Source organism: Strix uralensis, chromosome 1 (genome assembly GCF_047716275.1).
Source record: "Strix uralensis isolate ZFMK-TIS-50842 chromosome 1, bStrUra1, whole genome shotgun sequence".
Classification (NCBI taxonomy): Eukaryota; Metazoa; Chordata; class Aves; order Strigiformes; family Strigidae; genus Strix; species Strix uralensis.
Window position 1 is genome coordinate 150,767,570 of NC_133972.1, and position 15,837 is coordinate 150,783,406.

General features: G+C 37.4%; 1 protein-coding gene across 9 annotated transcripts in view; it reads left to right on the plus strand.

Annotated features, from left to right (window-relative positions):
* Positions 1-15,837, plus strand: part of VPS13B (vacuolar protein sorting 13 homolog B) — a 491,200-nt gene that overhangs the window by 37,707 nt on the left and 437,656 nt on the right. For 6 of the 9 annotated variants that reach the window (XM_074885247.1, XM_074885238.1, XM_074885283.1 and 3 more), the window contains exons 4-6: positions 9,396-9,519; positions 14,270-14,437; positions 15,604-15,785. In XM_074885247.1, the coding sequence (XP_074741348.1) occupies positions 9,396-9,519; positions 14,270-14,437; positions 15,604-15,785 (474 nt within the window). Of the gene's footprint in view, positions 1-9,395; positions 9,520-14,269; positions 14,438-15,603; positions 15,786-15,837 lie in introns of those variants that run through there. The other 3 variants (XM_074885265.1, XM_074885293.1, XM_074885311.1) reach the window with 3 other exon arrangements.

Consider the following 15,837-nt stretch of genomic DNA (forward strand, 5'->3'; position numbering starts at 1 on the left):
CTTGGTGGAGGGAATTCTTGCACATGGGGTCTGGCTTTCTAATAAACTGCAGTAGGAAATGTGTTAGGGGAGAGTACCCCCTAAAGAAAGTGTGAAATGGAGCTGGAACTACAACCCTCTAGGACAGTGGGGGCAGCAAGTACCCTTAATAGTCTGCCACCACAAAGGAAAGTGATGTCGTGGTGAAGAGTCTGGTGCCCATTGAAATGGGGTTGGGGACTAATGTTAGCCCTCTAGCAGTTTGAACAGCTTACAATAGGAAGAGTGACCTGAATGGGCTAAGTTTTTGCTAATGGTTCCCACATGTTTAATGAATCAGTGATGTGATTGAGCTGTGCTCACAACAGTGTTTTGATCTTCCTGCACTGTTCAGGACAACATACTTGATAAATGCTAGAGAAATAGTGATCAGCTATTCTTGACTAATATTTCAAGGGACTTGTAACAAGAGACTTGTAACATGAGAGTATGTCCAGTTTTTGGTACAGTGTCTTCCAAAATAGCACACAAAAACATATAAACTGGCTTAAATGCAGTGGTGTAAGAAAAGTTTGTTGTGGTGCTGACCAGTTCAGTGACTGGATCTGTCTGTGGGTGTGTGATCTGATGAAACCATAGTTAATGATTCAAACATCCAGTAAAGAACTTTGGTAAAGGAAATTGCTTCTAAGGAAATGCAGGGCTGTGCAGGGAATGGCAGGAAGATGTGTCGAGAGGAGGGGATCCCATAGAGGTGGGATCTCACTTTTCTGGGGCTGAACTTCCCTACTTTGAGCAACTCTGTAAAGAGATAATAGAAAGGCCATTTTCATGATGTATACATCAAGAAGAAAGGTCAGACAACGGTCATACCTGCAGGGAGAGGGGAGTAACTCCCCAACGACTCCCAAGCCCACCGACCCATTTCCAGAAGAATCTGAAGGTACAAACTACACACGCACCAAAGCAAGGAGAATTCTAGAAGCATAGACTGTGCATGATGCCTAGTTAGCTTAATGAGTCCAAGAGTCTGCCTGGAAGAGGGGCAAGGAATTATAAAAGGACACAAGTCAAAGCCATGGGTGGCGGCACCCCTCCAGAGCTGGACCCCTAGGCTGCCTGGACCAACACTGGAACCAGGACTGGTGCAATCTTTCTTTTTTTGTCTGTCTTGCTCTCTTTCTCTCCTTTTATCTCCTGTTCTCTATCCCTGTATGCCTCCATATAAGGCAAGGCTTGTTGGGGCATGTTTAAGACTTGTCAGCACATGTTATAAGATCTGCTGCTGGTCGGTGTATGTTGTAAGGTTTGTCAGTGTATGTTATGAAGCTTACCACTTGTGGCAGAGATTGCAAGGCTTACTGACAAAATTTTGTGCCAATATCTGTTGTGAGTGAATAAAATTTGAGTTTTGTGAAGAATCCCTGGTGTCGTTTCACCTTAATCCTGACCTGAGTCGGTAAATCTGAACTGTCGTCCTGAGAAATTGGGATGTGACAGGGTGAGGTGCTTCTTTAACAGCCCCCAAATTGTGTTTTAGGCTGAATGACAGCAGAACTGTTTTGGAGCTTCCATGTATGGAGATAAACTGTTTCAACTTGGAATATATATTGTGCTTTGTTCAGACTTTTTTTTTAAGGTGATTTTTTTTTTCAAAAAATAGGTATCAGTTCTTAAGATTTGATTGCTTCTGAACACAAGTTGTAAAAGAGAATAGAAATGTTATAGGTCACTTTTCTTTTGTCATGTTTGCAGGCTGTTCTCCTGAGTGTGTTTCCTGTCACTCTTTCCTCCCAGTCCTTCAGGGTAAACTGTTTCAGCCACTCTTCCTTCTTGTTTGCAAACACAGAGAATATGTGGGGCAAAAGGACCCTTTTTAGCCCACATCCATCTTAAATTGAAGATGCCCCACATCATCAGTTCTGCTGAAGGAGCTCACCTAGCACTAGTCCTACTACATCTCTCCTCCTGACTCTTTTCCTTTCAGGCCACCCATGCGTGAAAATTACTGAGTTAGAGTTCTGTGCACTGAGTTTTGTGGAACAAACATTTAGGAATTGCCTGGGGTTTTTTTTGTGTTTTTTTTTTTTTTTATCCTGTCTATCTTTCTGTAGTAATGCCAAATCTTGAGTATAGCTGCCAGTTGCTACTGTAATACTTCTTACTATTTGTTTTCTTCTTTGAGCTCTAGTCACAGATCAGGACTCCCCTGCGCTGGGTATTAAACACAGAATAATGTTACAGAACTAAGATGCCCCCACTCATATCCCCCCAAAGCACTGGACAAACTTCCTGTTACATGAGGAAGACCGAAATCTTTAAGAAGCTTATCCTAGGAGAAATTGCAGAAAAACTATTTTGAGATGTTTATTTCTATTAAAAAGCACTTACATCGTGGTAGGTGGCCTCATAATTTTTTAAAAACACAATAAATGTATCAGAAACTTTACTAGATGATCAGTTAACAGTTTATATTATAACTTTCTTTCCAAAATAAAAAGATATTTGTACAACTTGCTTCCCTCAAAGACTTGCAAAGTAATTTTATTAGTTGCTCTGTCTTAGGGTGTTGAGAAATTGGGGTGTATTTGTGAGGAACACTTAGAATAGCCTGTTTTATTTATCTTTGGCTCTATGGACTTACCACCATAGGCTTTCAGACTCTGACAGCTCCCATTCTTGTGAACAAAGGAATGTTCCTCTCAAGTACCTCAAATAATCAGCTAATCAGAACAGTAGCAACATCACAGGGAGATACTATTGCCCAGAAATCAATAGACAGGCAGCACACATTCTGCAGTACCGGTACAACAGACTTCCTACAAGTTTCTTGGCTTTCATTTGGGGCTGCTGTAACAGGGTTTTAGCCTGTCCACAGCTTTCACATGGATTTTTAACTCATACCTCTATTTCAGAGCACATTGTGCTATGCTAATACAGAATTAACAAAACATGGCTTCTGATAACAGACTGAGAGATCATAGAATCATAGAGTGGTTTGAGTTGGAAGGGACCTTAAAGCTCGTCTAGTTCCAACCCCCCTGCCATGGTCAGGGACACCTTCCACTAGGCCAGGTTGCTCAAGCCCCGTCCAGCCTGGCCTTGAACACTGCCAGGGAGGGGGCAGCCACAGCTTCTCTGGGCAACCTCTTCCAGTGTCTCACCACCCTCACAGGAAAGAATTTCTGCCTTATATCTAATCTAAATCTACCCTCTTTCAGTTTAAAACCATTACCCCTCGTCCTATCCCTACACTCCCTGTTAAAGTGTTCCTCCCCATCTTTCCTGTAGCCCCCTTTAAGTACTGCGAGGCTGCTATAAGGTCTCCCCAGAGCCTTCTCTTCTCCAGGCTCAACAACCCCAACTCTCTCAGCCTGTCCTCACAGGGGAGGTGCTTCACCCCCCTGATCATCTTTGTGGCCTTCTCTGGACCTGCTCAAGCAGGTCCATGTCCTTCTTATGTTGGGGGCCCAGACCTGAAAAAAGATTAATGTAACCTCCTGATCTTAATGTGCCTTGCTGGTCACTGCTACTACTGATTTCTCTGAATCTAACAGCAGCTGAGATCAGATGCAACAAGATGCAAATGCAGGCTGACACCTTGTTAAATTACTTTTTGATTACTCCAGTTTGTTTATTATTCTTAACCAGGTTACCCTTGCTTATTCCCCCCACTTATCAAGGTACTTTGCCACTGTACTTCTTCCCCGAATTCCTTGGTATTGTCCTTCACAGTCTGGTACATAATTTAAAGAGTAGTTTTTTGACAAGTTTCTATGTGAAATAGTACTGAAAAAAAATTAAGTAGAAAAATAACGACCTTCCATCATGTTCTCATCTGCTTTAGAGAAAGACAGTGCTTAATCTCTGAGTACTCACTCCAAGGTATGTGATTTGCCAGTTTGAAGATTTTGTGGTGGTTTAGCCCCTGCCGGGGTCTGAGACCACGCGGCCGCTGCCCTCCCCCACAAAGGGAGTGAAATACAAAGCCCCGAGGCTGAGATAAGGAAAGGTTTAATACAACAGTGCAACAGCAACACAACAAACAGCAACAATAACAGTAATAACAATGAACAGAGCAAAATATCTACCAATACAGCAGTGAGAATAGAGCAAATCCCACAGTACACGCAGTAACCCCTTGTCCCGCTTCGGTGCCAGGATGTGAGGTCCGCATGGCATCTGAATAACCCGGCTAGAGCTTCCCCCCCACTGCTGGGGAAACTTAACCCTATCCTGGCTAAACCAGGACAGATTTAAAACTGGGTTTTGTAACAGTGAGGGAAAATGGACTGTCTTGAATAGACTTTTGAGGGTGTAACAAGCGTATATGAGGAAGCTATATATAATTTCTATATACAATACAGAACTCCTTAATTATTCTACAAAATAGTAATCCAATCTGATTTGGCTAAATCTTCAGTATTTTATACTGACATAATTTTTGAATATACATATATTATTTTAAAGTTAGTGTGCATTAGACTATTAGCTCACACCTTCAAAAAGATTTACAGATGTCATGGTTAGGTCACTGATTTTTCTCTCTTTCAGTGTTGTTATCCTTCTAGTTTGCTGTTCATTAGAAGAATGATAAAATTAGTTTTTATTACTTTTTCTTAGTAATTATTAGTTTTTATTAAAATTTTCTGTTTCCATATTTCAGTTTCTGTTTGTTGTTAACTCTTAGTAAAACTTTCTTTGCAGGATAATTGTGCAGTGAAATTATTGAGGCTGTATGAAAGTTGATGACTCAGTTGTAAGTAATGCTTGACCTGTGTTAGCCAGCAGTGTTGTTGCAAGGTTAGACAGAGGTGTAGTATGAAAGAATTTGTCTACTTGTGTGTGTATATAATGCATATTCAAAGTTGTATAGCAGTGGAACATAATCAGTTATCTTTCTGAAAGCAAGATCTTGATAGTGCTTACCATTTTAGTGAAACTTGTAGTGTATTTTTAAAAATACTATCTTAAAAACTGTTATTATTTTTTGTATCATTTTTGCATGGAGGGGAATCACAAACCAATTTGGGATGATCTCTGGAGATTACCTAGTTTGAACCTCATGCCCAAAGCAAGTCCAATTAGAGCAGATTGCTCCAGGGCTTGGCCAGCCAAGTGCTGAATAGCTCCAAGGATTGAGACTGCTCCACTCTCTGGGCAGCCTGTTCCAATACTTGTTCACCCTCCTGGTTAAAAAGCTTTTGCCCTACTTGGAATTGCCTGTGTTTCAGATTTGTCAGTCTGCTGTGAGAGGATGAGTAGCAACAGACACAGAGTCTGGCTCCCTCTTCTCTGTACCCTCCCAATAGGTAGCAGTAGATCTCCCTTTTCCAAGTTGAACAACCCCAGTTGTCTCAGTCACTCCTGAGAGAGCGCTTATGTGCTTCAGCCCCCTAACCACCATGGTGGCCTTCTGTTGGACTGTGTTCTGGTACATCCATGTCCTCCTTGTATTGCAGAGCCCTAGACTGAGTGCAGTATTCCACGAGATGTCTCACAAGGGCCAAAGAGAGGGGAAGAACATACTCTTGCTAATACAGCCCAACACAGTTGGCCCCCTTTGCAGCAAGGGCACACTGCTGACTCACGTTGAACTTGCTATCCACTGGGACTCTTGGATTCTTTTCTGCAAAGCTGCTTTCTAGCACTTTGTGTCTCAGTCTACAGTTACACAGAGTACCTCCATCCCAGGTGCAGGATTTAACATTTGCGTCTGGACTTCACAGAGTTCCTGACAGCCCATTTCTTCAGCCTCTCAAGGACCCTATCAATAGCAGCCCTGCCCACCAGTGCATTGGTTTGTCCCCCGAGGTTGGTACCATCCACAGCCTTGCTGAGGGTGCACTCTATCCCATCTTCCAGGTCTTTAATAAGGATGTTAAACACCATGGGCTTGGGCTCTAAAGAGAAAAAGACCTATGTACTTTAAATTTGTAAAACAGAATAATGAGCAAAGATGATAAACTCCACTTATTAGAAAAGATCATAATAAACCTCATCTATTATGTGTTCAGGTCTTGTCAATTGTAATTCACTTTAAACCTTGCAATAACTGTTTTATACTGCAGTAGAAAATTGACTGAGGAAGTTACATGTAAATTTACTAGCCTAGGTGTCTTTAGCATGTTACTTATGACTTGCATAGTTCTAGGAGTAACCATAGTGCTCTATAAAAACATTTCAGCCAAGTACATGGCTGAAACACAGGTACAAACTTATTTGCCAAAAGGGAAAATGGAGCCTGGTTGTGCAAACTTGTATTTGTCGTGATCCAAGGTATATTTGTATAACAGCACTCATAAGCAGAACCTCATATTACAATTTTTAAAGTTTTCTAGGCTTTACTTATGATACAGGCTAGTGGGAAAAGATATCTTTGTAAATGAATGTTATTTTCTTTAAAAATCATCTCTCTAGGTACATCATGAGAATTTTTAGATTTCCGCTGTTGTGACTGTTGTTTGGAATCACTCTCGTTAATGCTAAAATGAACGGGCATTTATTAAATCTCGTACTATAGTTATTACCACTTTTAGAATGTAACTCCCTTCCCACCCCCAGTATAATTTTGACTTTAAAATGTTTGTCATCTGGTGTGAGGTGGATTTATGGGAGCGCAGTAGTTTTAGTGCCTTTTGGCCGGGTGTTTCTGATGACATCACTGTGATCTAGACATAGTGTGTGACTATAGTTGGTTCCAGTGTTAAATAGTTTCATAATTATGCTAGTTTTGGCAGTTCACTTGGAACTTTTTCCCATCTCTTTAATGAACATGTTTTACTTCTGGGCTTATGAGACAGCCACATGTTTGAGAAATTAATAGTGTGCTTTTAAAGTTAATGTTGAGCAGAAGCATGCAGATGCAGAAAGCTTTTGGATATATGTCTATATAGGAATGTAGTTCCTATAAGGTCATGGCCACTGTTATCATCTTCCGGTAATTAAATACAACATTTGCTTTATAAAGTATCAGTAGTTGTTTTGAAAAATAGTGTGTGTTCATGCTCAAAAAACCCCGGTGTAGCTCTAAAACCTTTTTGATAATTGTGTAATGTAAGGGAATGAATGGATGTTATTCCAGATTAAAAAAACTTTTTTCAAATGTTCAGTCAGGTTGGATTTTTCTTAAATGTAGGTATATACTCTGTTACTTCATATGGATTAAGTCACATAGGTATATTTCTGAGGTAAATTTTTGTGTTGTGTTTTGGCACTATCTTGGAACATGTACATTTTTGTTTTGATTATTTGTAGGTGCAACTTGCTCTAAGTGGTTGCAACCATTTTCCATCACAACAGACTTGTAGCTCAGGGAAATATAAAAAGCTTATTGTACTGAATTTATTTATAGGTTAAGATTTGAGACTTACTTTCAAAATCAACACAATCTAAAGGTTCTCCGTTCCTTTCCTTTAAAATAAACAAAAATCCCTAAACCCCAGTGTGCTAGTGTGTATTCCTAACTCTCTGAAAGTGGTAAAAGCTTATTTCTCTTTTTTCATTTCACTGTAATACTCTATATGATTAAAACCGCCTAGATTTTGCATGAAGTTATGTGATGCATCAAACATGGTTGTATCAGTATGTAGATAGAAAAGTTAGACTTGAATGTAGTCAGGCTTGATACAGTTAACCCTCGAAAATAGAATGCCTTCCCCATCCCGATGGTGTCCCTTTCTTTTTCTCGCAGCCAACATAAATATTAAAAAGTAAGTGTATCAAATCATTAAAGAGTTGCACGGCAGCATTCTGTGCAATCCCTAAGTGAGCTCTGGAAGGAAGGAAATGTGCTAATCGAGCTGTTTGGTCACTGTGACATCTCAGGTTTTTTTCAAGTCCAAAACATAAATAAGCAGTATGGTGACTCATCTGAAAAAATACATACAGGAAACTCCTGTATGACAGAAATGGCCCAAAACCCATAAATTGAAAAACAGCAAACAGCTTGTTTCAGTATTATATTAATGACCAGAAAATCTGAAATCCTTTATGGTAACCCATCCTTCTTTTAGAAGCAATCTTCTGCCCTTCTGATGTATGAATGGGTCTGTCTTTTGCAATTTCTCCAAATAAGTTCAGCCTTCTATTTTTTTTTTCCTCAAGCTAAGATTATATTGCTCATCATCTTTTTTTCATAGTGAAATGCTATTTCCATTTTATCAGAGAATTCCTCTGTGTTCTGTTTTTCTAAATACGGAGTGGAAGGAAAAAAACTCTCTTAAATTGTTGTTGAAGTTGTAGACTTCTATTTGAAATGTATCATTACACGTAACTTTCTTTTTTTAAATTTTTTGTGCTAAAACATTAAGAAGCAAGTAATGTGAAGATTCCATTTTGTAATTTCTCTGAGACTATTAAAAATGCTAGGTAGCATGCAGAGAAACACATGATCTATTTTGTACAAAAACCCAACACAGTTTAAGGTGTTTGCGTTTTGGCGGTTAGCTGACTTAAGAATATTATAGCTTCATACTGCAGTACTTGAGATTTCTTCCACAAATCCGTCTTTTTATGGACACGTTGTGTGATCCTAGTAGTGCCATGACCCAGAGAGCATTTTGCTCTTTTTCTGCAAGAGACTACATCTGTCAAAGAGGTAATTTGGCTTGGGTCAAAAGTTGTAAGAATTTGCTTCCTCTCTAACCTGCTCTTCTAATACGCTTACAAGAATATTTGCATTAGTGTTCTTGGCTTTCTTGCACTTTAGTCTTGTAGTTAAACTGTCATTCTGGAATGTAATGTGAATACTAGTGGAGTATTTAAAACCCTAAATTCAGCTAATTAAGATTTTCTTGGGTCTGTGAATTTCATTTTGTGAGGCTTATGTTACATTCTCTAATTATGAGCCATGTTTCCCGCTTCTGAATTCCTAAAGGTGAATAAGCTATATAGAAGTTCAAGATGAGCAGGTGCCCTCAGTTCATTTATCTTTTCTGAGGCCTCTTTAGAAGTCTGCAAAAATATTTTGCTTTGTGAATCAGCTTCAATTAACTGTATTAGGAAGGACATGACTCTGACATCTTGGAACCATCTGAGGTGGTTTCATGAGTAGTATGCAAGCTCATAAAATTCAGTAGTTTCTCATATTTGTTTTGGTAGTCTGCAGGGCTCTGTCTCTGTTTGAAGGAATGTTTCAGCAGAAATGCAGCTAGATGAAATGTGTTCAACTGAAATTAACAGTTAAATGACTGAGGTTTTTTTAAAAAATAGAAGTGAAAGTATTAATTGCAAATAATTTTTTTTAATGTTGTCCAGCTAGTTTTATTATAATTCCTGTAGTTAACTGCATGTACAGGATTGAACTGATGGAGAAACAGTAACAGAAGTTTAATTTGCCAAATCTTTACCAAGTCATTCTCCCCACATTCATTTTCTTTTTGTCTGGTTAACTCAGTTGCTTCCTTTTCCTCTAGCAGGAAGACCACGAAAGTTGTGGTTCCAGTTCAACAAACCGCAGCACCACAGAAAGCATGAAATCAGCAGTAAAACCACGACGAGTTCAGCAATCTGCTTCTCCTGACCCCGATTTACCTCCAGGTAATCCATAATTTCAGAAGCTAGATTGTATTTGAGCGTTAGAAAATACCTACATTTCATTTAGGTGGCCACAGTGTCTAAGTTAGACTTATATCTCTGCCCACCTACAAATCATGTAAAGTTGAGTGAAATACTTAGGTATTCTAAAACAGAACCAAGTTGCAATAAAACGTAGTTAAACCTTATATCTTTTCCTTCCATTTTGTTGAATCCTTAAATTTACAGAACTCATTTATAGTGCAAGATAGATTAGCGTGAGAAACATACTGTAGGAGTAGTATGTTAGATTTTATCCTCTGCTGCACCAGTTCTTCTCTTTCAGATCACTCTGTTTTCTACTCCTCAGTAAATGCTCAGAGGTTCACAATAGGTTCTTTTCTTGTACGTTTTCAAACATCTTGTTTTCAGATTGTTACAGTAGTTCTAAAGGTAAGGTTTGCTCTTTGAGAGTAATAATTCTGAGAGATGTTTCTTATTGAGTCCTGTATCTATTGGTAGAGATATTCACCACTTTTTTTTCTTTTTTCTGATGTGGAATTTTGGCTCAGTTGAACTTGGAGATATATGATATAAAAATGCGTAAGGAGCTATAGATCTGATTAGTATTGTCTCTGAGTTTGCACAGAAATTTGGAGTATAAGGTGCTGTGAATGAAATTCGAGAGTACTGGAATGAATTGCAGTTTGCCTTCTGCAAAGTAGTTGCATGTAGTTTTAGATGGGTTAAAGACATGAGTTTTGTGTTAGGCCTTTTTTCTGTCTTTTGGTAACCGGAAATGTAGAATTGCCTTGAATCAAAAGAGAACATTGAAATTTAGTGTGTGGAATATTATGTACTACAGAGTATCATCTTGCTTTGGAATGGGTGCTTGAGGATCTACATCCGGTGGCCCTCTTAAAGTTCTGAGACCCAATAAAGTCTGGTGGCTTGGAATTGCGGGACTCCTGGCATCCACCCTTTCCTACCATGGACAGCGCTTCAGCTCCAGCACTTCCTTCTTTGGTTCTTTGAGTCCCACCTGTGAACAGGAGTCAAAGGCTTGCCAACAAATTGGATGATTATGTTGCCTTCAGGGACAGTTTTAGGATTTTGGTTCCTCAAGTTTCTGTCAGTGTTATCTGGACCTTCCAGAAAGGTGTAGTCTTAGCGAAAGGCTGGAGGTCTGCTTATTGTAATGTTGACATCTGATGAAGTGAAAACATTCCAAAAGATGTGTTGCCACAGATCCAGATGCAACACGCGCATTATGTGAAAATTATGAATATATTGTGGTTCTTAATGATTAGTGTGCTCATCCGAATTGCACATATTGTATTTGCAGTACTGTAGCAAATTATCAGGTCTGGTGCCTTCTTATGTTACTATTGGATGGATTCTGTAGATGTACTTTGTGCTTCTGTGAAACTGTAGGGTGCTATCATCTCCTTCATTGTCATCACATTTCTTCTTCGACTGCATAAAGTATGTTGGTAGTGAAGTCTAATGATTCAGAGAGTTTTGGTGAAATCTTACCTTATTCAATGGACTAGAAGTTACTTTCCATGTCACTAAGTTTTCTAAATACAGTTGGTTTTGGTTTTGGTTTTTGATGCATAAATAACACTGTTTAGTTTAGAAGTCCTATGTGGTAAACAGCCTCCATGATGATTAGAGGCCTCCTTATAGGAAGATTTTATTCTTAGTGGTATAGGATATGGCTTTGCTAAGCTTTAATTTGCACATCCTTGATTTTTGTAAGATGTTGAGTCATCTACTTAGACTTGTTTTAGTCTTCGGAGGAGATAGGTATTATACTACTGTTGTAATTTGTTGAAAGATTTATTTGTCCTTTAGCTCTGCTGTGTTCTTGGAGATGAAGCTAGGCAGAGATTAGCTAAAACTGTAGCTTTGGTGACAATAGAGCATTGCTAAACTTAAGATGTGTAGATGTGTCCAGTCTGATGCTATCAATTCTGTTGAATCAATAGGCTACTCTGTGGACTATAGTGCTACAATATTTTGGAGGGTTGGGTCTGACACTGCATTCGTAGCTCCTGCTGCATGGTGTGGCCTGCCGTATTCTGGAGAATTTCCAAAAAGCATAAATGTGGATTTTGTGTTGCACCTCAGGAGAGAATTTACCCCTACAGATTTTCTGGTATTTTTAGTCACTTCATCATAGAACACCTGAATTGTAGTGGCAAAGATGGTCGTAGTTTTATATTTAAAAATTACAGGAAGAAGCAACCTCCACCTGTTTCCTTCCACTTGTATTTAAAACAAAACCCTTTTTTAAAAAAAAAAAATGGTATTATATGTGAACTTGCTGATGCTTTTATTAAATGTTTTGAATAGTAAGAATTACAATTTAAATTAATTTTCTTAAAAGACTGATCATCAGTCATGAGAATCTGATTCTATTGTGTTTGAAGCTAAACTTAATTAGAAAGCTGGTACCTGCATGGTATTTTTAACAATATGCTGCACCCCTAGTTTGGAAGAGTCTTCGCAGAAGTGTGAAACAAAGTTTTTTTTATTAAATCCGTGACCCCTGTTTTATTTGGAATATATAATTCTGATCCCTTTTTTAATGCATTCACACAAAAAGACACACAGATGAAAGCATTGTTGCTCTATTCTTGCATACTGCTGTAAACGATGAGTAGAACTCTCTTTTTTCTGCTGTGATGCTGGATTTGTAATGTTTTTGTCATTCATAACAGGAAAATGTAAATTAGATTGACTTTGAAAGACACATGAAAGCAAAATATTGAAAGACTTTGGACCTGTGGAGGGACAACTTCACTCTCTTCGGTGAAATTAGTAACTTTCTTTAAAATTATAATTAAAATACTTGTTATGATTTTATAGTTGCTAGTTATATAGTCTGCAAAATACTTCTATGCTGAACTTAAGAAAAGCAGCTAAATGCTTTGTGCTGGCTTCTATTTGTATACAGGTCAGTTTACACCACTCTAGTGATGAATATGGGTCTCTTATGCCCCTTATATATAAACAATACATCTGGTTTTCTGAGTTCATATAACCTAAAAATATGTTAACATTTTAAGAAGACAGTGAGAAAATTATTGAAAACATGTTATACCACATATTTTTCAGTGTTTTTTTTAGGTTGATATGCTAAAAAGGTAAATTTGGGTTACGCTGGAAATCTGACAGTACTAAGCTGTCAAAATTTTGACTTTTAATGCATTTCTGGATTTTCTTTTTCAGTAGACAATGTTCTAAAACATTTTCCAGATTTTGTTTTAATACAATTACAATCCTATTAAGATGGCAGGAGATATTAAAGTGCTATTTCTTCCTGCTGGAACTAGCTTTGCTCAAATGGTGACATATGCTCAAGAATATGTGATGTGTTTTATAATTAAGGTTTTAATATTGAAATACTTTTAAAACATAGAAATGTACCTGATGAGAAACAAATTATTGTGCTACTGGTAGCTGAAAGCATGTTTTGCATTTAATAAAAGGGTGATTGGAGGCTTTGAATGCTAAAAAGGGAAAATGTCTTATGTCAGCTGTGTAAATTTGCAGTTGTGGAGCTCAAGAAAATCACTTATGTAATGGTAAAATGTTCCATGTACTCTAAGGTGAAAAGTAATATTTGAGTGTGAAAATGATGAATAGCTAGAAAAAGCAGAGTAGAATGGAAGTAGCAACCTGAGTCTCCTCCTACTGATTTCATAGTGTTTTGATATTCATTTTAAGTATTATTTGAATTAAAATCATTGATATAAATGAGTGTATTTAATGCAAGTTTTGGAAAACTACTCTTGAAGCTTGTGGATTTAAACCTGTATCATTAACTGTTTTTTTTCAGTGTAGTTACCAAACTTAGGTCTATAGCATGCATTAAATGTGTTTTTAGGTAGGATGTGAGCAATGTTATAAATTTTAGAACATAGAAATTTTAAGGCTTTATTTTTTTTTAATTTCTTTTTTCCCCCAGCACAGATGAGTTGGCTCCGTAGTTACATTCAGTATATATAAAAGACGTGAATATGGGTAGTATTTAATTTCTTTACCATATTGGTAAAATATGAGTGTTTACTGCATACTGGGAATTCACAGACGAAATCATTTTTCCAATCACATTATGTCTGAAAAAATTTAAATGGATTTCTTCCCAATAGGCTGCAGTGCAGGTGCTTACTATTTGGTTGTTGACAGAAGCTGATTTTGTTATACCTCACAGGGGTCTTACTGAGCATGATGTGGATATATTAGCTTTTAGAATGAAAAAAAGTGCTAGTCATATTGATGTTTAGTTAACTTCTAAAAACCTAGATGAGGGGGCAAATAAGTGTAATATACGCATACTTCAAAAGTAACCTAGTAACTGGTGTTCACTTTTCCAAACCTATTTCTAAATATCTTTCAAATAAAAAAGTGAGTCATTAAAATTCTTTGTCTTCAGTAATCCTGAGTCTTCTGTTTTCTTAATTAGTTTGAAAGTTGATTCTTGCCATGAAAAATTAATCTCTTATGCTATAGTATATTCGTAGTATTTACAATTTTTTTTGGGGGGGGTATAGTTTGTTGCATTTCCAGGTTGCTGGTTGACTTAACTGCACTGATTGTTAGAGAGTTTTCAGTCCTGTGAGTTTTGGATAAAGGACAAGGATACTTGTCTTGTTTTAATTTTGATTTTGAAAAAGAATGCAAGTTGGAAATAATGACTTTAGCAATAAATGAATTTGGGATTGTGTCTTCCTTATAACTCCTAAGAATTTGTTTTATTTTGTAGGTTACGTTCAGAGTTTGATTAGGCGTGTCGTAAACAATGTCAACATTGTGATCAACAATCTCATATTAAAATATGTGGAGGATGATATTGTTCTCTCAGTCAATATTACTTCTGCAGAATGCTATACAGTGGATGAGTTTTGGGATCGAGCATTTATGGACATCTCGGGTGAGTAGATTTTTTTTTTTTTATTTGAGGTATCACAGTGGAAGCACTTAAAATCATATAGAAATTTGCAAGTCTAATAAAAATGGCTGTCTGCGTCAGAAGTATACTTTCTGCCTGTTTTAATTTCTTATCAGTTTTTCCTTTGTCCTTCATTTTGAAGAGCCAATTATAATAATATAGATAGATTCTTAACGCATACTTGAATGGTCACATGACACAACATGTTTTGTAGTCCTCTCTGCTCATACTTGCCATCCTTCTGTGATTGCATTTGATTTTGTGCTTGCTGCAGACAGTGAGTGCTTATGCAATCTGTTTCTAGTTTCGTGAACAAGCAGTAGCATCTTAAGGCATTCTGTTGCAATTGTTTGTGACAATCTTGAAACTCTTTAAGCAGACTGGCTAGAGAGGTAGTAAAATGTGCTGCACTGTAGCCAGCATGGCATATGAATTGCAAGGCAAACTTCATTTCACTTCACGTTTTCAGGGAAAAAAAAGCCCAAACTTTTTGATTATTATCATGATCTTCAGCATCTGAATGTCTGTCCTTGAATTACCAACATTCACCTGTAAGTCTAGGTGTTCTTACTGACATTTGGTAGGGATGGAATTTGGGCATGGTAAGAGTATTTTAAGATTCCACAGAAGATCTTTGGTAGAATGGAGAATTTAATTAATGGTTTCCTGACGACTGGACCCATTTCTTTGTTCTGGCTAAAATTATTGCAAGCTAATACAACAAAATTACAAAACACATTTCATGTTAAGATCACTAGAATAGCTCCTGTTTACTTTAGAAGATTCAAAAGAAAACTTTGGGGGGAAAATATGCACGAACCTTTCTGTTCGAATAACAGGAATAATATTTATTGGTCTTATGCTTGCATGTGAAGCAGTACTTTTATTTTACAAACCAATCCAAGGTGCAGTGAAGGGATTGAAATTTGAATTGGGTGTACCTAATTTGTCCTCACTATTTAAGAATTCGGCTGAAAGTCTGTCATGTTAAATTATTCTCTTTAGTCACATAAGCAAGTACTTTGCTAACAATTTAAATAATGACTACACAACTATCCTCTATTGTTTTCTTCTAGATAAGGACATGTAGGCATAACTTACTTTTCTTGTACAATATATTTTTTTAACCTATATACTTACTTTAAAAGCCACCGATCTGGTACTGAGAAAGATGATCAACTTTTCTGACTGCACCGTATGTCTTGATAAGAGAAATGCTAGTGGTAAAATTGAGTTTTACCAGGAACCTCTGCTGTACAAATGTTCCTTCAGGACTCGTCTGCATTTTACTTATGATAACCTCAACTCTAAAATGCCATCTGTTATTAAAGTAAGTATCCAAAATAATTTTTTTTGCTACTCATTTGTGAAGTTTTGAGTTT